At 59.8% G+C, this 22,982-nt stretch overlaps 1 protein-coding gene across 5 annotated transcripts; it reads right to left on the reverse strand.

Moving 5' to 3' along the window:
- Positions 1 to 540: 540 nt before the first annotated feature.
- TANGO2 (transport and golgi organization 2 homolog) lies at positions 541 to 21,727 on the reverse strand. 5 transcript variants are annotated; one of them, XM_032472065.1, is made up of 9 exons: positions 21,698 to 21,727; positions 16,024 to 16,121; positions 13,062 to 13,150; positions 9,977 to 10,096; positions 9,475 to 9,589; positions 7,451 to 7,521; positions 4,808 to 4,961; positions 4,379 to 4,483; positions 541 to 3,085 (listed from the first exon to the last, which is right to left on the reverse strand). In XM_032472065.1, exons 2-9 carry the CDS (start codon positions 16,077 to 16,079, stop codon positions 2,965 to 2,967), a joined length of 831 nt encoding a protein of 276 aa, XP_032327956.1. In that variant the 5' UTR covers positions 16,080 to 16,121; positions 21,698 to 21,727; the 3' UTR covers positions 541 to 2,964. The 5 variants fall into 5 exon arrangements, with proteins under 5 accessions (XP_032327956.1, XP_032327957.1, XP_032327958.1 ...); XM_032472066.1 differs by lacking the exon at positions 21,698 to 21,727 and adding an exon at positions 21,541 to 21,667; XM_032472067.1 differs by lacking the exon at positions 21,698 to 21,727 and adding an exon at positions 21,209 to 21,233.
- Positions 21,728 to 22,982: the final 1,255 nt, after the last annotated feature.

The raw sequence follows: 22,982 nt of genomic DNA on the forward strand, positions 1-22,982 counted from the left end.
GATGCCACCTGCTAGCAGATGAGACCAGAGCCGGGTGTTGGCAGGGTCTCTGCAGACAGGCCAAGCTGAGGCCTGGCAGGACGAGACCTGAGGCCAGGCTGTATTCCTGGGCTGGTTGCGTGTACTCACAGACTTGGGTCTGTGTTAGTCAGCCCCACACCTTCAGCTTCCTTGCGGCCATCGTGGAGCCAGAGAGCAAAAGCAGCTCATCTGGGAAGGGGCAGAGTCCCCATCTGCCCAGGAGAAGAGACCCACATTAGGGAGTCAGGGATCAGATGCACCTGGTGACAAGCAGAGACCTTCCTGTGTGGCATGTCAAAGGCACTTTCAGAAATACCAGCTTCCCAGGGTCCCCAAACCTGCTAACAGCACAGGCCTCACTTCCAGGCATTGGCCTAAATAAATGGGGCTCGGGAAGGACCAGCACTGCCTTTCTTGGTCCAAACATCTACCTGGCCTAGGCATCAGCACAAGTCAGTAGGCAAGAGAGGAAAGGTCCTGACTTCCTGGAGCTCTTGTTTTGACAGAGGGACACACAAGAAGTAGTCAAAATGCACAGCGTTTATCAGTGCTCACTGCTACAGGGCAGAGCAGAGCAGGGACCAAGGCAGGGAAGGCTGCACCTCCAGGTAGGATGGCTCCCCCAGGACTTTAGCAAAGACCTGCAGGATGTGAGGGGGAGTGAGTACAGTTTGGGTGTCTGGGGGAGGAGCCCTTCAGGCAGAGGGGACAGCACGTGCAAAAGCCCTGGGGCAGCAGCTGGTCAGAAAGCATGGCCATGAGCAGGGGCAAGTGAGGTGAAGGTGGGAGGGGGTCCAGGCAGCAGGGTGAACCCAGCATGGGAGGACTCCGAGGTCTGCCTTGTCCTCATCCTGTTCCCTCCTGGCTTCAGGGCTCTGCCTCCCTGCCTGCCTGGGGACTGAGGTACACTGAGGTGTCTTCCTCAGCCTGAGTTTCCTAGTGTGTACAGAGGCCACAATTTTTTTTTTATTTTGCTCGGGCTGCCCTAACAAAGTACCACAACTGAGGGGCTTAAACAAGGGAATTTATTCTCACAGTCTGGAGGCTGGACATCTGAGGTCAGGGTAACACAGGGTCCTGGAAGGATGTTCCCTGGGTTCTCTGCCAGCCAGGTGGTTCCCCAGCTCCAGTCGTCACGAAGTCCACCTGCATGCCTGTCTGTCCCTGTGTCCAAATTTTCTTCTTTATAAGGACACCAGTCGTATTGGATTAGGACCCACTGTAATGATCCTATTTTATCCTGATTACCTATGGAGAGACCCTAATGAGGTCACATTTTGAAGTACTGGGGGCTGGGATCCAACGTATCTTTTGGAGAGGGGCACAACTCAACCCACAGCAACAGAACTACATCCTGGGCTGCCCCTTCTTCGTGGGGCCCAACCTGGGGGACGGGCGGGGGCAGAGAGGCCCATGACAAGTATGGAGAAGCTCTCCCTGGGCAGGCCAGGCCCTGGGGCAGAAGCAAACATCTGGAAGGCTCTTCAGGTGCACCCATCCCAGGGGTGCCCCCCGAGGGCAGACATGCCTGGCCAGGGTGGGTGCTGGTGTGGGGACCTGGTCTGTGACAGGAGTGGTCTGCTGAGGCAGATACAGGGCGTTGGCGGTGCTGGAGCTGGAAGCCTGGCTTGTCGTGGCTCAGCTGGACCTGTGGGGGCCCAGGGGCCTCGGCTGAAGCACACCAAGAGCCCCTGTCAAGCCTGGCTGTGCGCAAGCACTTTTCTTCTCAGTTCAAAGTAGCCCAAGGAGGGCGTTGGACGGGAGGAGGGGAGAGACCCAGGACCCCTAAATGCTCCACCCCAGCTGGGAACAGGAATGCCAGAGCGTCTACCCTAAACCAGGGGGCAAGTGGTTTGCCCTCTTATCTTGAATTCCAGCCCTTCCTGCCATCCCCTGGCCTCAGGGCTCCACCGAGTGCAGGCTTGACCACACTGCTCCCTCGGGGGCCCCGGGTTTCCACCTGCACCCAGATGAAGTCCCGGCTCCTTGGCCCAGCTCAGGAGGCCCTGTAACCACCACCTACCATGTCCCGTGCATCCTGGTCTCTGCCCAAAGACAGAAGAGGGACAGGCTGACAGACCCTCGGGCTTCCATCGTGGTACACAGGAGCCGTGAGCAAAATGAGGAGTGGAAAGAGCCTTGCACCAGGGTCTGCACCCTGGGAGTTCCCGCAGGCCAGGAGAGCAGCCCCCGAGCCCTTGCACAGCAGCCTGATCGTCCCGTCACCGTGGCCTCGGAGCTTTATTATCGGTGCCTCACACTCATGCACAGATTGCGATGACGTTTGAGTCCCCAGGAGAAGGAAACGGCTGGGGCAGCTGTGTCCCCTCACTGAGGTGGCCTGCCCAGAACCAGCAAGCCTGACAGGCAGGCAAACTAACCCAGCACGCACAGGACCCCCAGCACACGCAGAGCCTCTGGACCCACCAACCGAGCTGTGCTTCTGCTGTGGAGACTGTTTTCCTTCTTCCTCATTCCAGATGTGGCCTGTCTCCTCTCCAGGAGCAGGTCTGGCTGTCAGGAACTGGGCTACGCCCCAGAGACGAGAGGCCACTTTGAAACAGAAGTCCACCCTTACTCTTTTGATCATAGCAAGACTTACTGGCCAGAAGCACATGTGGGTGAGCACACACCTCTGCGCTGTGGCCCACGTGGGTGTGTACATCCAGGAGTGTGTGCGTGTGTCCCCGTGTACCTGTAGGTGTGCCTGTGCGTGCACTTCTGTGTACAGGCCAGGGGGAAGCACAGCACACCGGGGCCTGCCCCAGACCTGCCCATGGGACTCTCACCCCCATGGGCAGAAGGGTGGACCAGAGCTAGACACGGGGACAGAGATACTTCACATCAGTCGGAGGGCGCTGGCCCTTGAGGGAAGCTGGCTGAGTCGCAGACAGTACACATGGCAGGGCCTTCCAGTAGTCCCTGGCCACACCTGGGGGCAGCTTAGCTCTTCAGCCTGAACTCATGGGTGCTGGTCTCCCAGCGGGAGGGGTCCGTGCCCAGCATGCTGCGCTCTGTGAAAGTCACGTGCCCGTCAGCATCCACGAGGATGACGGTGTTGGTTCTGGAAGAGAGCATGGCCTACATTCAGCCCATGGCGCTCAGCATGGCGCTCAGCACGCCGCTCAGAGCCCCAGATGGAGTCAAATCCCAGGCAGAAGGGGCAAACCCACCACCCCTGGGGTCTTGCTGAGCATTGGCCTAGCTCAAGGTGGGTCACAAGTGAGCAGTGGCCTCAGCCTCGGGGACTGGATGGGCCCCTCTTGGGTGTCTGGGCCCTGAGCCTGTGGGGCATGGAGCTCCCTGGCTGGCCCTGAAAACCATCAGGAAAGGCCACACACATCATGCTGGCCCTGCCTGCCATCCCCCACCCCCTCCCACACACAGAGGACGTGAAGCTCTCATTTCCTGGAGGATGGAGGGCTGCCCACGTCCACCCCCTGCCCGAAGCCCTCGCCCTCAGCCAGGTCGCCTGGAGGGAAAGCCCAATCACTCCCACCCACAGGAACAGAAGGGCTGCTCCCGCTTACACTCAGCCCACTGAACCCAGAGACCAGGCACAGCTATGACATCACCCTGGCATCGGCTAGCACTTGTCACAGCCGAGGACCCTGCCTGAGTCCTCGGCAATGTTGGCACCAAGGGCCAGGCCTGAATGTCACAGTTGCTGCAGGTCCCCAGCCCAGCACAAGGCTGGCACCCAGGAGCCTGGGACAGCCAAGCCCAAGCAGACGTGGCCATGCAAGGAGGCCACCATCTCCTCCAGGCCAGGTGGCCGGGCCACTCCCCCTCTGTGCATCCCAGCCACCTCAGAACAGCACGGGGCTGCCCTCAGAGGAGCCACGCACAGCACTCCTCGACTGCCTGGGAGGGAGAGGCAGGTGGGACCTTGCCAGGACAGCAGACAACACCCCCGTGCAGATGACGACCTCTCCCTCCCAGCATCCTCATCCTGCAGGGGAGACCAGTGCCGCCCCTCTCCTGGGGTGAGGTAACGTCCCCAGGCTGAGATCCTGGTCACACAGGCCCCCCTGCAGTCACAGTCATGTAGGGCAAGAGGGGAAGATCCGGCAGTGGGATCCCTGGGCCACAGGGATTTGCTGACACCAGCATGCCAATGCTATCCTGGCCTCTTGGGCTCTGTAGGGGCTGGGGGAGGGCCAGGAGCCTTCTGCCCAACCTCCAGCCCCCTGGGAGCCGGTGTGCATTCTGCACGTGACCATTAACTGTGAGTCTGCTCGTCCCACGGCCCCAGGGCTGAAATGGCAGCTGCTTGTAGACAGGGGAGGCTGCAGGGGAGCTGGGGAAGGTGGTTCTTCAGGGGATGGTCGAGATGCCCTGGGCCCACCTATCACACCTGGTGCCGTAGTCCAGGCCACGCACGCACACAGCCGCGTACTTGCTGAGGATGGGCTGCACGTACTCCCTGCCCTGATCCTCGATGGCCGGGTCCGGCAGCTGCCTGGAAGGGCATCGGAGGGGTCGCCGCTGGCCGCCCCCACCTACCCGCCACTGTCCATCAGCCCCATGGCGCCCTGGAAGGTGGCTGGGGGAACACAAGTACTCCGTGCACTTTCCAGGCAAGGCCTAGGGCCTCCATCCAGCCCTCTACTTAGGACCCCATTGCTGGGCCGAGGACACAGGACAGCGATCGCCAAACCAGTCCCTGTGCCAGGGCCGCCAGGAACTTCCCCAGGACCTGGGAACATGAGCACCTGTGGGCTCCGAGCTGGGGAAGGACAGAGCCAGCTCTCAGAGCCAGCTGGTGGGGGGCACACCCACTCACGCCTCCTCATTGTTGAGCACATCCAGGAGCTGGGCCACGAGGGCTTCCTTAGGCAGCGCCTGGCTCCGCTCCACAGCTTCCAGGAAGAGCCGCTTCCCAAAACACAGCTTCCTCCAGGGCGTCTCCAGCAGCGCATTGCTCAGCCCGTAGGTCCCTGTGAGGAGGGGTCAGCTCGGCCAGTGCACAGGCCCCGCAGCGCTGGCTGAGGGGCACTGAGGCCAGGCGGCCCCACCCTGTGGCACCTTCTCTACAAGCATCCTGAGAACTCATGGTGCCCAATGTCTATAGGAGACACCACAGGGCCTCAAGGGAGAGGTGATGAGAATAAAGAACCCGAAATCTGGCCGGGTGAAGGAAGGGGCACCCAAGAAGGACACCCCTCCCCACTCCATCTCTCAGCAAGGAAAGCTGCCAGATGTGGGTCCACCTGAGAAGGTCGAGGTTGGAAGCATCAGCAGCCTGAGGCCAAAAGGGCGCCTGCCCGCATCAGCTGGCTGTCAGGGAGCCCACCAACACTGAGACACCCCATGCCCACCTCTGCCCGCTGGCTGGACCCTGGCTGGGGGAGCTGGAGGGTCTCAGCAGGTCAACAGAAGGCATCATATGTCAGGCAGAGCAGACGCCCCTGGAGAAGAGGGGCTTCTCAGGGGCCATGTGGGCAGCAGGGTCAGCAAACCGGAGTCATCCAGCCTGAAAGACGCACCAAGGACGGAAGCCGCCACCCTCTGCTGCTGCCAGACTGCAGGGGAGGAAACTGGCCACGTGTGACCTGACTCCAGTCACTTGGCTCTGCAGGGGCCCCACAGCTACACCATCAGCACGCACATCACCACACTGTATCTAGCAGGCACCTGGTAGCCACAAGCAAGGAATAGAGCAGGACCCGTACCTCACACCACACAGGAGAGTCTGTTCAAAAATGTGCCAAAGACCTGAGCATAAGAGCTAAAACCATGAAACTCTTAGAAGAAAACAGGAAAAGCTGCATTAGATTAGGCAATGTGTTCTTAGATGTGATGCCAAAAGCACGAGCAACAAAAGAAAAAATACATAAATTAGACTTCACTGAATTGTAAAATGATGTGGTTCAAAAGAGACCAACAAGAAAGTGAATAAACCCATAGCATGAGAGAAAATATTTACAAATCAGGTATCTGATAAGAGACTTATATTTAGGATAGTTAAATCAATTCCTACAACTCAATAATAAAAAGACAAATGACCTAATTTAAAAATAGACAAAGGACTTAAATAGACATTTCTCCAAACGAGATATACAACTGACCAATAAGCACATGAAAAGCTGCTCAACGTCACTAACCTGCAGGAAAATGCAAATCAAAACCACCATGAGACACCACTTCATACTCCCTAGGATGGCTGTAATCAGAAAGTCAGATGATGACAAGTATTGGCAAAAATGTGGAGAAATTGGAATCTCGTAAGTTGCTGGTAGGGAGATAAAACAGCACAGCTGCCTTGGAAAACAGTCTGGCAATTCCTCAAAAGGTTAAACAGTGACCTTAGGATCCAGCAACTCCACCCCTGGGTATGTGCACAAGGGAGATGAAAACATGTTTCCACATGAAAACTTGTAACAAATGTTTATGGCAGCATTTTCCACAACAGCCAAAAGGTGGAAACAACCCTAGTGTCCATCAACAGATGATGGATAAAGAAAAGGCAGGACATCCACATGGTGGAATATTTCTCAGCCATAAAAAGGAATGGAGGTGGGGGTAAAGCTCTGCGGTAGAGCGCATGCTTGGCATGCACGAGGTCCTGGCTTCAGTCCGCAGTACCTCTGTTAAAAAAATATATAAATAAACCTAATTACCCCCCCAAAAAAGAATTAAAAAAAATTAAAAACAAAAAAGAAATGAAGCCATAATACGTGCTACCACATGGGTGAACCTTGAAAGCAAGACGCAAAGCGAAAGAAGCCAGATGAAAAAGGCAACGTAGTATCTGAGACTATTTCTATAAAATGTGCAGAACGGGCAAATCCAGAGACAGAAAGTGGATCACTGGTTTCCAGGCGCCGGAGGCAGGGAGATGGGGAATAACCGCCAGGGTCAGTGGATGCAGGTTCCTCTTAAGGTGATAAAAACGTTCTGGAATTAGATTTTGGTGATAGTTGCACCACTTTGTGAATAAACTAAAAACTACTGAAGGGCACACTTAAATGGGTGAACTGGGTGGCATGTTTTAAATATATATATATCTCAATAGAGCTGTTACTGAAAAAAAAAAAAAAAAAGGAGACATGGACCAGGAGGGGCAGGCTCAGGGACGAAACACTAGGATGTAATTGAAAAGAATTTCTTCCAGTGACTTGGCAGAAAACTAGTATCTCCAGTCACGACTGAGGGCATCATGGAGGTGGTTTCCAGATACTTCCACAAGGGCCACTGGCCAGCACACAGAATTGGGTGGGGGGTCCTCTGCATCCTCAGCCTTCTAGTCTCCAGTTCTCCCCAGGCAGCTGTGGGTTGGGTGCTGGGAAAGGGCAGCCTGACATGGATCCAGTGAGCCTCGGTCGCTACAGGCCATCTGGCACGTCCCAGGGGAGAAATTCAGCAGCACCTAGTCCCTGAGCAGTGCCGGTGTCCCCACCCGGTGCTACCCACCCTGCAGGCTCACCTGGTGCCAGGACGACAGGCTTGGGATCCCCCCGGTTTCCATAGTAACAAACAACATCTCCCTTCTCTGTGCTGCAGACCAGAGGGGAGAAAGGGTCAGCCGGGAGCCTCAGGGTGTCCTGCCCTGTCGCCACCCCACGACCTCCACAGCCCGGGCCCCGGCGCCACTGCTGGTGGCAGCATGAGGCTGGAAGCCACGCAGTAGGGACAGGGCCTCACAGGCAGGGTCATCGTATCCCTGGCTCCCAACTCCTGGGTGACCGCAGGGACCACTGGCCTGGGAGTGGTCTAACAGACTGTCCTGCCTTGCTGAACGCCCCCAGGTGTGGGCACTCGAGGCTGCCTATGGTGACAACTGTCCCCACGAATGCCCACGTCTCCTCGCGAGGCTGCAGCCCCCACCCCCATGCTCACTGCTGAGCGCCCATGGATGGGATGGGTGCCCCGGGGTGACTGAGGCTTCTGAACACAGAGCTGGAGATGTTTTCAGACCTTCACACGCTAAGTGTGCACTTAAATCAGTTTAAAGTGCTCCAGAGCTGAAAGTGTTTCAGTTCCTAAACATCACAGTAAATCTCTCCACTGCGAATTGGAATGCCTTTCCTGTAAGCTAAAGATGGACTCTTTCCAGTCCAGGAGCCCCCCTTGGGTATCAGAGGGGTAGACACCCTGCCAGGGCCTCGCCACACCCTTCCTGGCCATAGCACTGCCCCTCCCGCCCCTGACCAGTCAGGCCGTGTGCGCGGGGACCGTCCACAGCAGCCCCTACCTGTGTGCAGACGTACCCTGTGCCCATCGCCCGCCACCACCCACCAGCATCTGACCAGCAGCCCTGGGTGCAGGCCCTGGGGTGCCCCCCAGGAGACGAGGGCCCTGAGTGACTCCCGCCAACCTCCCAGGCACTGGCAGTCACCTCGCCTGGGGGCTTGTATCTGCAGCAGGAGGTGGGCCCCCTTAGCCAGCCCTGGGTCGGAGGCCGCCATGGAGGGCACAGCTGTGAGTGGCCAGGGCCCAGGCCCTGGAGCTGCAGAGGCAAATGTGCCCTGAGAAGTCAGGCCACGGCGCAAAGACAGCCAGCCAGTGCCCGGAACCTGTGATGCGAGTCCTGCCAGCAGGTGTCCCTCCCAGCCTGGTGGCCACCAGCAGGAGCCTTGCCTGTCGCCTGCCTGTCTGAACTTAAGAGCGCCAGGCACACAGGGTGCCCGAGTGGAGGTGCAGAGTCTGCAGGCAGAGGCGCGGCCGATGGGTGGGCCTGGGGGCTGCTGAGCATCCATGGCCTGCCGCACCTCTCTGTATGCCCTGCATGGGCCTGGCAACACCCCGACTGCGGCATCCCTACATGGCCCTGGCCCCCGCAGGGTCCCAGCAACCTGACTTCTGAACCTCTCCCCCAGCACAGGTGCCCCTGAGGCTCCAGGACCCATGCTCCCATGTGGGGCCCGCTCCTCCAGCCCTAACAACAGGACCCTCCACCCTCTCCTGCCCCGCTCGCCTGTCTGCCCCACCCCCAAGTCTGCTGGCAACAGAGGGTGGCTTGGGCAGCTCTGTGTTCCCTGGCATCTCCAGAAGGGTCCTGGGAGCCGAGCCCTCCCAGAACCTGCTGTGAGCCTGGCACCCACTCAGATGGACCCCCTGGGGACACCACTGTGGGACCCAGCACTCAGCAGCACCGAATACCATGTGGGCCAGGTTCTCTAGCTGGGACACCTCTGTCCACCAGAGACTAGGGACCCCAGCCACAGACTCGGGGAGGAGACTTGGGGAGACGGCCCAACACAGTCCTGCTCTGGCTCTCATGGCAGAAGCCAACAGCCCTCGTGCAGTCACAGGGTGCGGGGAGGGGCAGCCCCCGCCTCAGCTCTGCTGCCCAAGCCCCCCCCGCCAGTGCGTCTGGGAGGGGCTGGACCGGGGACGCTCACCCAGCCCACCAGGAGCGGCATCCCTGGAGGGTCTGCCACAGATGCCATGGCTCCCCGCTGCCTGCTGAGCTGCGACCCAGGCCCGAGCAGCGCCTGGTGGACCCACCTCAGGTCGGCTGCTATGAGGTTGAAGCCGTTGTACAGGTGGCCCTCCGCCGAGACCTTCTTCAGGTAGGTCAGACAGTCCATATCGGTGGTCAGAAACTGGGCCACAAGCTCACCTATGGCAGGAGACAGACACCCATGTCCAGGGCAGCAGGGGTGAGCCCCTCTCCCGGGGAGACCAACAGTTCCCCAAGGCCGGCCACCCCGCCACACTGACCCGGCAGCTAGGGAGGTGGGCACCAGGAACTCAGTTTTTGTTGGGCTTTGACAGTTTTCCCCCATGTTATGCCCCCATGTGGAAGTCCAGCACAGAGGACAGGTCTTCAGTGGGGACAGTGTCCACTGGACAGGTGGGGGACAATGACACAATAGTCAGGAGTGACGCCGCGGCCAAGGATGGGAGTCACATGACGAGGCCGAGGGTGGCTCCCAGTGTGGCCAGCCAGGGCCCTGGAACCATGCCCTCTTCCCCGCCACCCTCCCGCCCACCCAGCCCCATGTACCTCGGCCCCGGGCGTCCCGGTCCAGCCGGGGCTGCAGGTAGTTGGTGAGAGCTGCCAGCTTCCCCCGCATGCTGATGCCCAGCCATGTGCCGCCTTCCTTGCCCTCCTCCATGTCGAGCCCTGAGCACAGGACAGTGTTACCTCCAGTCCCACCCTGTTGCCCACATCCTGGGGACACGCAGGCTCAGCCCAGCAGCCCTGGCTGTGGAATGGGGGCTGGAACTCCACAGGGGTACGTGGGAGAGACCCTCGCCCGACGATGACATCTGAGGCCCATGGGAGCCCCAGTAGCCATTGCGTGGTGGGCCCTGGGCCCCTGCACAACACATCCCAGTGCCTGGGTGGTGGGCCCTTCATTAGGAGCCTGCCGGCTACAACCCTCCACAGCCAAGGGCCCCTGCAGATGGGCCATGGGGGAGTCTCCTGAGACTAGAGGGTCATTTTACTGGAAGACCAGAGTAAAAATGGCTGTAACTAAAATACTATTTTTATAACAGTAGTAAGTCATAATAGTAGAAGAAAACAACCAAAGATCAGGAAGAAGTGAAACTGTCCCTATTTTTACGCGACAGAATCGTGTATGAAGAAAATCCAAAAGGAATCTCAAAAAAAAATCCTCTAGAGCTAATAAGTTAACATCAGCAAGAACTGGAAGATGAGAATTTAAACAGTCATCTACAACAGCACTGAATGACTTTTAAAACTTTTAGGAAAACGCTATAGGAAAGACGTGTGTGCTGAGGAACAATCTAACTGGATCAGACAGGTCTAAAGGAAGGGAGACTTGATGTGGTCAGGGTGACACTTCTCCCCAAAAGACCAAGAGAGTGGACATAATCCCAGTGAAGACCAGCAGGCCTGTGTGTAACCATGTTCACAGGCTGGCTCTGAAGCTCAGGAAGGCCATAGGTCTCCCAGCGACGGAGAGAGCCACAGGGCTCCACCACCTGCTTTCCACACTTGCTCAGAAGCCATGGAAACCAAGACACATCAGTGGGACACAAGAGTCCACAATAGATCCACACACATGTGTTCCACTGAGTTTTAGCTGGTTGGCCACAGCAACACAATGGCCACAGAACACCCACCAGTGATGACAGAATGGTGAACAGATGGGCATGACTCTCAACCCCTGCCTCCCACCACAGGCAAAATTTAATGTGAGATGAATCACAGACCAAAACATAAAACCCCAAATCAGAGGGCTTCGAGAAGCACATAGAGGAAAACACCTTTTGACCTTGCAACAGGCAAAGACTTTTTGGATAAGACATGAGAAGAACAAACCATAAAAAGAGAAGATAAACTGCACTCCATTAAGACAAAACACTCGCTTACCGAAGGGTGTCATTAACAAAGTGGGTGGTGACATGTTACCCACCAAGGACTCATATCCAGGGCACGAAGCCTCCAACAAACCATGAGTGAAGCGTCCACATCTGGCCAAGGACCAGGATCCAGATGAGAAAGACAGAAAAGCTGAATTTCTGGAGATAAAAACTACAATGTGTGAGATAAAAAATATGCAGACCAGGATTAGAAGCCAGTTAGACACTGAAGAAGAAAAGACCTGAGGACTTGAGAATATGGTGATAGAAGCTATCTAAAAAGAAGCAGAGAGAAAGAAGGGTTTATAAAAATTAACTGAGCATCACTGAAACGTGGGACGACTTCAAATAAACTGACACGTGTGTAACTGGGGCAGAGCGGGGAGAGGCTGAGAAGAAACAGCAGGAGCCAGAAAAGCATTTGGAGAAACAACCCACACATCCTCTCCATGTCTACCAAGCTCCACAACACTGATGCATGGCTGTGATTCTGTGCATGACTTGGCAACACCGACACTGGGAGAGGGTGCACCTGGGATCTCCTGGGCAGGGCAGCGGGGGCCTGAGGGGCCAGGACAGCAGAGGGACCCAGGCAGGCTGACTCTTCATCTGAGCCTCCATAATTTCATCTACAAAAGTCCCCCCAGAGCTGCCTCCTGCTCCCCTTCCAAGGGATCAGCCCCCAATTTGTGCCCTCCAGCAGTGACATACAAGATCTGCCCATCCCCACAGCTGCTTTGTTCCCTCCTAGCCCAGGGTGGCCAGGGTGGTCCTGGTTGTGCTCACAAGCTCCCCTGTGCCCTGCTCCCACGGCCCCACAGGCCTGCTCCTCCATCCCCATGGCTCCACTGAGGACCCCACCTACCTGAGCCCTGGCCCCTGAGCCCCAGAGCTCATGCAGCAGGGCCCACCCCTCCACCCCGCACTCCTGTCTGCACATGTCCCAGGTCTCCTGACAAGGCTGAGACAGTGGAGACCTGGCCTCTTCTCCCTCCTGCTCTCACCACCCCGGGGGCCCTGCTCACAGCTTTCCCCGCCACCTGCCAGACCCCCGTCTCGGTCTCACCATCCCTGTCCTCCTCTCTTGTGGCACCACTGCCCAACTGCAGCCCCCAGGAGGCCTTCGTAGGAGCTCGGCAGGCAGAGAACCCCCAGGCCTCCCCCTTGCACTGGCCTGGTGCCTGTCTTACAGATGACCTGTCCGCATGCCCTCCGGATTGACCCTGCCCACACTGAGACAGACACTACTCCCAGTCCAAAGGTCCCGGGAAGGCTGCAGCACAGTGGGCCAGAGGTGCCCCACCTCCACTCTGTCCCCATGGGCTCCTCACCAGCCCCCGGGACACACTGGCCGGGCCTCTGCTCCCCCATCTCAGGCCACTCTCCCTGGAGCCCGGGGCACTTGTGCACAACAGAAACATTTTCAGACAGACACACGCCCAGGCTCTTGCAGGCAAAACCACGATGCTTCTCAGTGATCAGCCTGGCCTCACACCTCCCCGGAGTCCCACCACAGTGGGAGGTGGGTCCAAATAAACCCTCACTTCCCAGCCGCTTCTGTGCAGATCCAGGCATGGAAAGCCATGTGGACAGTGCTGGGCGCACAGCTCCAGGCGCTCACCCCAATGCCGCCCTGGATGCCGGCTGGGAGTCCGGTCCGTGAGACCCAGCTGTCTCCACCTCCTCCTCCCGCATGTGCGCTGGGAAGAGCCGTATGGCTAGAGCCGCTCCGGGCCACCTCCACCCGGCAGACTCACCGCTGAGGACCTCGTGGTTGCTCCCCCAGAAGTCCGCGGCCTTGGACGGCCTGTGGTAGAATTCGTCCCTGTTGGCGGCCAGGATGAGCCTGAGGAAGAGAGCAGGGCTGAGGCCTGGGTGACAGCGGGGAGCCGCAGTTCCTCTCCCCTAACCAGGATGCTGTGCGTCTGCAGCAACGTGGGAGGGCTTGGATGGCGGGGGGGCCCCCCATGCCCCCCGCGGCCACACTGCATCTGAAACCAGGTCTGTCAAGTCAGTGATCAGATCTTCAAAGGTCAGAAGTAATGTCTGTGTTGACTCACTGACTTCACGAACATCTGCTCTTGGTAAAATGTGAATTAACAAAGACGTTCACAGAACTGAAGGGAAACCAGCACTGGCACCACCGCCAGGGCTGTGGGAGCGTTTCTACCGTGTGCCCAGGGTGTCCCCCATGCACACTGCCCATGCCACCCTGGCCAGGGGCTGCCCAAACCCTCACCAACCCCAGGACACCTGTTCAGCCTGTGGCCACTCTGTCCCTCCACACAGCCAGCTTAAGGGCTGTGCTGGGGCTCAGGGTACACACCCAGAGTGGGGGTCGCTGCCCAATATGAGCCTGGCTGTTCACAGAAGGATGCTCTGTAGCTCCAACTGCCAAGCTCTGACCTGGGCCCCAGCCCCAGGTCGAGGGAGGCTTCCTGAGGGAAGGGGCTGCCAGGCCCTGACCCTTGACCCCAGCCACATTGGTTCTGTCCCTTCTGAGACACAGCCCAGTCCCGTCCTGGTGGAAGCTGGCTGGACAGTGGTTAGCAGAAGGAGATGCCACATCCCCGAGTGAGTGGGAAGACTGTGCTGAGGGGGCCAGGCCCTCCAGTGAGGGTGGGTCAGGTCTTGTGCTCAGGTCCCAGGTCCCCCGTTAGGTACCCAGTGTCCCTCCTCTGGCTGCTTGTCTCACATCCGTGTCAGCCAGGTGGGAGGCCAGGAGGCCATGCCCAAACCAGGCTGGTGCCATCACTTCTGGTTCGGATTCTTGAGAAGACTCCAGAGAGGACAAATTAGGGAAAAGATAAAAGCGAAAGAACAGAGCCTCTGTCCGCTGACTCCAGATGCCCTGTAGAACGAGGAGTCAGATGTCTGTTTGTCCAGGAGCCCGAGGGCTGGGCTGCTCCTGTCCAGAGCCGCTGTTCAGCCGAACTGCCAGTGGGCGAGACGGTTCTGCTTCGAGGCTCTCGCTCCCACTCCCGGGTCCAGCGCCAGCCAAGGCCCCAGCACTACAGGCGGGCAGCACATCAGCCCAGGGCAGTCCTAGGGACGGCAAGTCACCACGGCTCTGTCCTGTCACGGGTCCTGACACGGACTGACTGACATTGCGGGGAGCCTGTGGCACGGCCATCAGAAGGCGCACAAGGAAATCAACTTGGCGGTTCCTCAGAAAGTCAAACACAGGAGTGCCACTCGATTCAGGGCTTTCCACTTCCAGGCACTTAATCAAAAGGACTGAAAGCGAGGCATGAACAGGTGCTTGCGCACTAATACAGCCGAGAGTGGAGGCAGCCCAGGCTCTGGGGTCAGGACGAGTGGACACTCGGAGCTGCTGAGTGGCCTCTGGGCCCTGTGCTGATGGCCTTGCCCTGGGCCCTTCCCTCCAGGTGCCGACGGGCCCTCCTCAGTCTCAGACGGGCTGGGTTCAGCTCAATGGCCTCTCTGCACAGGCTGCTGTGCTATCCCTCACAAGGCAGCCCCAGCCCCGCACGGCTGGCACCCCTGGAGCCGGAAGCCCCCCTCACCGTCCCACACCAACAGGAAAACCCTGCGGAACTTTAGATGTCGCCCAGAGGTGCACATTTACCGTGGCTTGGATCACATCTGGGAGAAGCGCTGAGTCTCAGCCAGAGACCTGAGGGGCAGGTGACACACATGGCTGCCCCAGCACCAGCAGGAAGCAGCACCACTCGCCCCAGACGGCTGCCAGCATCGAGTGGGAGGACTTCAGGCAGCCCAGAGAGCTCCTGGTCACCCCGTGTGCCATGGCCGTGCCACCCAGCTAGGGGTGGATCTCAGCCCAGGGGGAGGACGGTCTCTGCCCTGGGCACTCGGATCCCACAATAGTTAGTAACTCTGTCCATCAGATTTCCCTGCTCGAGTCACTATGCTGAGGTTCTGTCCATGGGATGGACCCTGACCCACACAGCTCACTCTGTCCAGGGGCTGTTCAGGGTCATCTCCCAGCCCCCAGCCTGGCCCTGCTGCCTGCTGCCCTGCAGGAAGGGACGTCAGGCACTCTTCTTTCCCTGCCCCCAGCCTGGAATGACTTATTTCAGCCACGATGTCAGGCAGCAGTGTCCGTGGCTCTGTGTGGTGGCTCAAATCCAAGGAGCTGGCTGAAATGGTTCATATCATCTCTGGTCCAGATGTGGAAATGACGAGAACTTCCCAGGCAGCTGCACTGTGATGCACTTTGGATGAGGGGCACATGGCGGCCCTCCACGTGGATAAATGCCAAGGGATTCCCACTGGGATGCCCAGGCGAGGGAGGGGTGCCGTCCAGAGCCCAGAGTCATGGCGGGGAGGGGAACAAGACCACACCTCACCCCTCCCTGGCGTCGGCCTCCCGCCTCCTCCAGCTGGTCCTCCAGCTTCTCTGACCCCCTACCCCCAACACGGCCCTTAATGCCCAGACTTCTCCCAGTCCACAGGCACCTGGCACCTAGCAAGAGGCATAGGCTGTGCCTGGACCCACTTCACTCCTGTCCTGCACACACAGCCAGCTTTAGGGGCTGAGTCTTAGTTAGCATCTTTGCACATCGACGCAGGGTCCCTGCCCCCGGGAGGAATTTCCTCCAGTGCCCACACTGAGTGACCACTGTCGGAGAGGGCGGCGCTGGGCCCACCTGCGGGTGGCAGCAGCTCACCCTCCCGCATGCAGTGCCCACAGGGGACCAAGGACAGCAGGAAGTGGGTGCAGGGCAAGGCAGTTACCTGTAGGCATTTTTGGAAACGGGCCGAGGATCGAACTTAAAGAAGATGATGCACATGGGTCCCCAAGGGGTGGCGCGGCTCACACAGGGTCACAAGGTCTGCAGGACAAAGAAACATGAGCTGATTAAGTGGAACTGCCTCCCAAGCCCATGAGGCTCCCTTGCCTGAACAGAACCGCCTCGCAACGCCTGGACCCTCACTGGATGAGGGACACCACATGCTGCACACCCCAAGCTCACCCATCTGCGTCAACACACCTGTCAGCACTGGCCAGACCTTCCCCCGAAGCCGGTGACCTTGCCGGCCCTGGACACACGTGTGAGGTGGCACGCGGGTGCTGGAGGGGTGGCAGCAGTGACACAAGCACCAGGAGTGCAGCCGGGGAGACCCCCTCACACAGGGGCCAGACAGCCGCACGGCCTGGTCCTTCCCTTGGCACAGCACCAGCTCCAGACCCCTGGCCAGGGCCCCAGCACCTCCAGGCAGGGTGGCACTACGTCCACCTCGCCTGGGGCCACCGCAGCACCTGCCTTCCATCCCCCATGGCCCAGGGGCGCTGGGGGCAGGAGGGGACTGTGCAGTGGGGACTTGGCGCCCCCTCCCCACACAGGCCCCTCATCTGGGGGCCTTTTCCTACCGCTGAGGACCCCACCCACCTGGACCAGGGGGCAGGAGGGCGAGCTTGGGCCACCGCTCCAGTGCAGAGCTGGCACTGCAGCCGGGACACAGGCAGCAAAGAGGCTGCACAGGGACGGCAGGGGACAGACAGACGCCCGGGGAGCACGATGGGGTACGTTCAGCACACGGCCCTGATGCCTGTGTGTGACTTCTTGTGCAGAAGTTGGGGGTGGTCCCTGAGAACCCCAAGAGCGGAGCCAGGGCCACACCGGGGACCCAGGGGCTCCATTTGAAGGGCTCCCGCACTGGCAGTGCCCCTGGGTGCTGGGCAAACCAGAGTTTTCACCTTCATCCCGGACTTCTGAGAAGTCTCACGATTAAATTCAAGGGCGAAGAGTCGGACAGTCAGAAAGGGCCACAAAATGAAACAAAGCACCACAAACAAGAACCTGCACGAGTCCCCAAGTATCCCATAACCCAGCCATACTCTGAGTGCAGGAACAAGGAACCCGGGAAGATCTGCAGGGAAGGGCCATGATAAAGAGAACCAGGACTTCCACCTAGCACCCGAAAGAACCTTTAGAAACAGAAAGCACAGTAAGCACGAACTAACACTCAGCAGAGGATTTAAGAGCAGATGAGACACAGGAGATGAGACAGGTCAGCAGAACCCTCCAGAGTGCAATGCAGGGAGACAGGGTGCAGGCTGGGTGTTGCAGGCCCAGCTGTCCCACTCCTGTCCAGCACAGGAGGCACAGGTCCCCCACTCCCAGGGGACTGGTCTCTCCCAGACACAAGAATGCTCTGGGCAAGGCTGACCAGTGCTGTCCATGGCAACCAGGCTGCCGAGGTCAGTGGGAGAAGTCCTGCCAGCCCACCCCTGCTGAGACCCCACTCCCCCAGAGCCCCATCAGGACAGAAGGCTGCCCCACTGGGAACACGCCACTCTGGGCTGTCAGAGAAGGAGGCCACCGGGTCAGCCTAGACCTGCCACACCCCCAACCCCCAACCCAGGCTGCATGCCTGGCCGCTGGGTGAGGCCACTGGCCGGGGGCAGCTCTGGCCACTGCTGCTCACAGACCAGATGCAGAGCCCCCACTCAGCTGCAGGACCCCCCATCCTAGCTGACTCTGGTGGGTGGCAGACCAGCCTTCCAGAAGGCGGTGGCAAGAAAGGCTCTGTGATGGGAAAGAAGGCCACCAAGGTCTCTGGGCAGCCTGCCGCCAGAGGTGTGGCTGCAGAGCCCCGGCTGTGGCCTCGACGAAGGTGCGGTCATTGGGAGGGAAGGACCAGAGGAAAGCCAGCCCCTGGGGAGGGACCATCAGGAACTGCCTTTCTCTCCAGTCCCTCGCCCCCTATTCGAGCCAGGCCCACTGCCCCCGGCCCTTCCTCTTCTCAGCTTCATATCCCACCATCCCGCACCCTCCTTCTCCCAGGGTGCCCCCAGCCCAGCAATGCTAGGGGGATGCCCTCCACCCCCGCCCAGCCAGAGGGCTAACGGGCACCACACACTGATCTGCCAGCTGCCCACCCAGAGCCAACCCTCACCCAGAGCCACCCCTCCTGAGTACACTTTACGGGCCTGCCCTCCCCTCCTCCTGGCCCACTCGGCCTCTCACGCTGCTGCCCGCCTGGCCACTTGCTCCATCCGGCCCCTCTGCGCCCCAGCTCAGGTGCACGTCTCCTGCCACCACAAATGGCTGCTCCAGGGACCAGTGGCCCTTCTGTGGTGGTTCCCACTCTCAGGTCATCCAAGAGCATGCTCGCGCAGTTTCGGGTGGCTGCGTGCTTCCAGATCGTCCTTAGCAAAGCACGGGAGTGCTGTAGGGTTATCGCACGCGCAGGGCCCTGCTGCCCCTGTCAGGCTGTGCAGTCTGCCCTCCACACGCCAGGACAGCGTAGGGCCCCATCCAGGAGAAAGCATACCACTCAGTGCTTATCTGAGGTGAGGAATGAGCAAGACTTGTGTGTGGGGACAGAGCTCAGGGCAGGCCACCTGGTCCAGGGGACAAGGGGACCTGCAGGGAGACGCCTGGGGTCTGGTGTCCACACCCCCACACAGGAGCTACTTGCACCAGCCATGAAACCAGACACCTAAAACATGTGCCTTTCCAGTAGGCAAGGTTTACATCGGGAAAACCGAACTGTCCATCCAGAAAAGAGAGGAGAAAGTGGACAGACCCTGCCCTTCTCCCCGCATGGCTTCGAGATGATCCTCTGCGCCAGGGAGGTGAGGCAGGAGAGGCCGGGAGAAGAGCCGTTCCCAGGAGACTGGTCAAGAACAGGCCCAGCCCTGGTCAAAGTTCCTCATGACAGGACAGAGCACATGAGATCTGCACAAGGACCCACCCACTCAGGTGAGCACCAGGCCATGAGGTGGGGGCCTGCACCCCCAGAGTACTTCCTTTGCTGAAAAGGCAAACAGGGCACCTGGACCGAGGGAGGAGACACGCTGCTGGTCAGAGGCAGCAGGGAGGGCAGCGACACAGGTGAGTGAGTGGGAGCCCAGGGGCGGGGGCGATTGCCTCCTCCAGGCTGCTCCTCTGGCAGGCGGAGGGTGACTGAGCCCTGGAGACTGCACCCCACTCCTGTCTGGCCTTGGGCGGAGGAGCAGGCAGGCGCTCCACCCCGCGTCCCACCCGTGCTATCATTTGCCGGCTAGGCTGTTCGGGGCCTTGGCAGAGGACGCCTGGTGTTTGCCCCTTTGAGAGTAGCCAGCCCACCCTGAGGCTCCGCCCTCCTCCCCGCCCACGACTGAGGACGCAGCAATCCCCACTTTGTCGGTTGGCTTGGCGGGTAAATGGCATTTCGCCACAGCAGGCTCTCTACAGTGATACTCCTTCCTGAGCTCTTGGAGATGTTTTAGGGGCACTAATTCAGCCTCACACCAGTGTCACTGTCCCTTCAGGGTTCAAAAGGGGAACACAAGTGAGGGGCTCTGGACGCACGGAGGTCCCACACCTCAGCCCCTCCTGGCAGGAACACAGCTTCCTCCCCGCCTCCCTCCACCACAGGGGGGGGGGCTGTGTCTCAGATGGCCCCTGCGGCTCACGTGGTTCAGAGCAGGAAGGGGGCGTCCCCACAGCCCCTCAAGGCAGGTGGAAGCAAGCACTTATAGCTGGCGTGGTCCTGAAGGCCCAGCAGGGGCACCCTGAGCACCAGTGGACACTAGGAGGTAGGCACCGGCCTTTTTACTTTTAAGGGTATATCCGTTATTTCTGCAACCTAAGAAGAAAGCTGACAGGTAAAAAAGCTGCATGGATAGTCTGAAAGGGGAACTCAGTGGTCTAGGGGCCACCTCATTCTCACAGAGCCCCTCACCAAACGCTGAGGTCCAGACCAGCAAACTGTCCTCATGCGCTGGCTGACACGTTGCCAAAGCATAGACCCAGCTCTCACACATCTGGAGCGTCAGTGACAAGTGTGGCCCCACTTCCAGCAGCCCTGCGCCCCAGGTGCACTCAGAAGCAGCACCCACGGGCAGGCGAGCAGGCACCAGGAGGTGTCTTCGAGAGCAGCCACCAGCCCAGGAGTAAGTCCACAAGACACTGTGTGTCATCACATCCAGGGTAAAACATGATCCAGTGATGGCGCACAAATACAGATGCAAAGAGTGAGGCAGCAGTAACAGCTCAGGGGCCGGGCAACAGGCCAGAGCTGCCAGCCAGCAGCCTGGTCTGAGGGGCTTGCGTTCTGTGGACACACCAGTAACACGAAGCCACAGGACTGGGGAACCCATGCTTTTGAAGCCAATGGTCAGGGGTCCAAGAGGGTGGGAGTACCAAAGCAACATGCTCCACTCACTGGGAGCCCTGGGAACCTGGGGAGAGGGGAACAGAGGCTCTGCTGTGTCCACCTGCCAACACAGCCACCCTCTCTGGCAGCCCCACCCCACCCAACAGGTCATCTGAGGCAGAAGGGCTCCTGGCAGAGGGGATCAGGAAGAAAGGGCCAGCTCTGGCTCTAAGTGACCTTGGGAACACCATCTGCTCCACAGACAGTCTTCTTCACTGATAACGATGTCTGACCAACAAACACTTGCCACAAAAGTCTGCCCAGAGGATGAAAGAGCCAGTGGCAGAGAGCACTTCCCAAGAGCTACCAGCTGCAGGCGCCCCTCACAGCTGCCATCACTGCAGGGCTGCCTAGTGCAAAACAGCTGCAGCAAAACACCAGCAGGCAGGTCCACCGCAGGACAGCAGGGAGGCCTGGCTGATCATGCGACATCCCTGGTGGAGGACAGACTGGAGCCTGACGTTCAGGGACCGGTCCAAGGGCAGAAGGCCCACACCAAAGCTGTGGCCCAGAGGTAAGTGCGGGAGCTCCTGGGGTGGGAAGGGGTGTTAAAGCCCAGCGGCTCCAAGGCTTTGGCTTGGGTGCAGCCCTGCCCAGCCCCCTCTCCTGATGCCCTGGGAGTAGGTCTGACCACCTCAGCTACCCCAGGAAGGCCGTGTCCAGGCGCACAGATGACCTGGCACTTGCTGCACCCTGGGACAGACATCAGCTGTCGCCCGCAGCAGGGCGCGCGGAGGGAGCAGCGTGACTCAGGGCTCCAGAGCCGACCTACCCGTATAGCCTACCGACCCTCGCCCTGCGGCGACCGCGCAGCTCCGGGCTCGCAGGGCTGCCCTCCGAGGGACATCGGCCCTGCCTGCGGGGGCCCGCGCCCCACTCCATCGGGGACACTGGAAACACCTTTCAGGAACGCGAGGAACGCTTCCTCTGCCAGGGTGGGCTTAGTCTCGCCGGACCGGCCGCTGGACGTGTATTCCCCACTTCGAGAAGGGGATACTGAAGCAGGGCGGGAGACGCATCCGCTTCCCAAGTCCGAGCCCCGCGCCTGAGCCCCATGCCCGGAGTCCGCGCCCCGCACCCCGAGTTCGCACCCCGAGTCCGCACCCCGAGCCTTGAGTCTGAGCCCCGCTTCCAGAGTCCGCGCCCCAAGCGCCGAGCCCTGAGCCAGCCGAGAGCGCAGCCTGCCGAGAGCGCAGTCCGCCGCCCGCCGCCCGCCGCCCGCCGCCCGCCGCCCGCCGCCCGCCGCCCGCCGCGAACTCACCGCCTCCGCCGCCGCCGCCGCCGACTTCCGGGTGCCGCGCCCGCGCGCTGCTGCCACCGCCCATGCCCCGCCCCCCGCAGTCTGAGCGCTCGCCATTGGGCCGCGCGGAGGGGGGCGGGGCTGGGCGCCGCGAGCCAGGACTCTTTTGGCCGCTCGCGCCGTCGCTCGGGGCTGCACCTCCCTACGCTCCGCCCCCGGGGCTGCGCCAAGCTGCTGACTCCGCCGGGTGACCCCCAGCGGCCTTCTCAGCCTGCCCCGCCGACAGGGACGCCAGCCTCGGGCCCTGCCCTCGCAGAAACGTCACCTGCCGGCCCAGAGACCCGCGCTGCACGGGGCCCTGCTGGAGGCTCTGCAGGGATACTCACGTCTGGACCCGCCTGCAGGTGGGGCCCTGCTCGCCCCTCCCTGTCCGCCCAGTCGGTGCTTCTGGACTGGCCATCTTCTTCATTGCAGCCCTGACCCCCGACATCCCTGCCGCGCTCATGGCAGACCCTGGACCTGCCACCACAGCCTTTAACCCTCCTCGAGGCTGTTCTGCAGGTCTGGCCCCCAGCATGGAGGGCTGCCGGCCAGATCTGCACCTGGCTGCAAGTGAGCAGGAAGCCGGGAAGGAGCACTGACCTGGGCCCTTGCAACAGGGCAGGCATTCCCTGGGCTGTAACTGGGGCCTTGAGTGCAGGGAAAGTGGAGAGTCAGAGGCCCAGAGCTTGCTCCAAAGTGGGCCCTCAGTAGACCATGACAAGAATGACAGTTTCATTAAGGTTAATAACAAGGTGCTAAGGGCTCTAAACTCAGTGTTCCTGGACACAGCTCATTCGTCTCATTTTACAGATGCAAACACTGAGGCCCAGAACAGTTAGGTGTATCACTTGCTTGAAGTCAAAAAAAGGTGGCAAGTGGCAGTGGCTAGATTAGCTCCACAGCCCTGCGTTGAGGACGTAGGTGCCCTGATCCTGACTTGGAGCACTGACACCCTGTGAAAACTGGGGCTTTGACAGAGCAAGGGCCTGGCTGGTAGTCAGCACAGGCAAGAGCCAAACTCAGATCTGTTTGACACCCCCAAAGGCCCATCCCACCCCACTCTTTCGCCACATCTCTGTGTTCCTCCCAGAACTCAACATAAGCCCTTTGCAGACACAGAAGTCAGGGACCCTCGATGCCCAAGGACTCAAGGACAACAGGCAGCAGACCCAGCAAGACACACAGTCCTCCCTCTTGCTACCTGGCAACAGAGTCGTGCAGGGTGGGTGCCAGTGATTTCCCTCTGGGCGGCTGGACCATGCAG

Source organism: Camelus ferus, chromosome 32 (assembly GCF_009834535.1).
Source record: "Camelus ferus isolate YT-003-E chromosome 32, BCGSAC_Cfer_1.0, whole genome shotgun sequence".
Taxonomy (NCBI): domain Eukaryota; kingdom Metazoa; phylum Chordata; class Mammalia; order Artiodactyla; family Camelidae; genus Camelus; species Camelus ferus.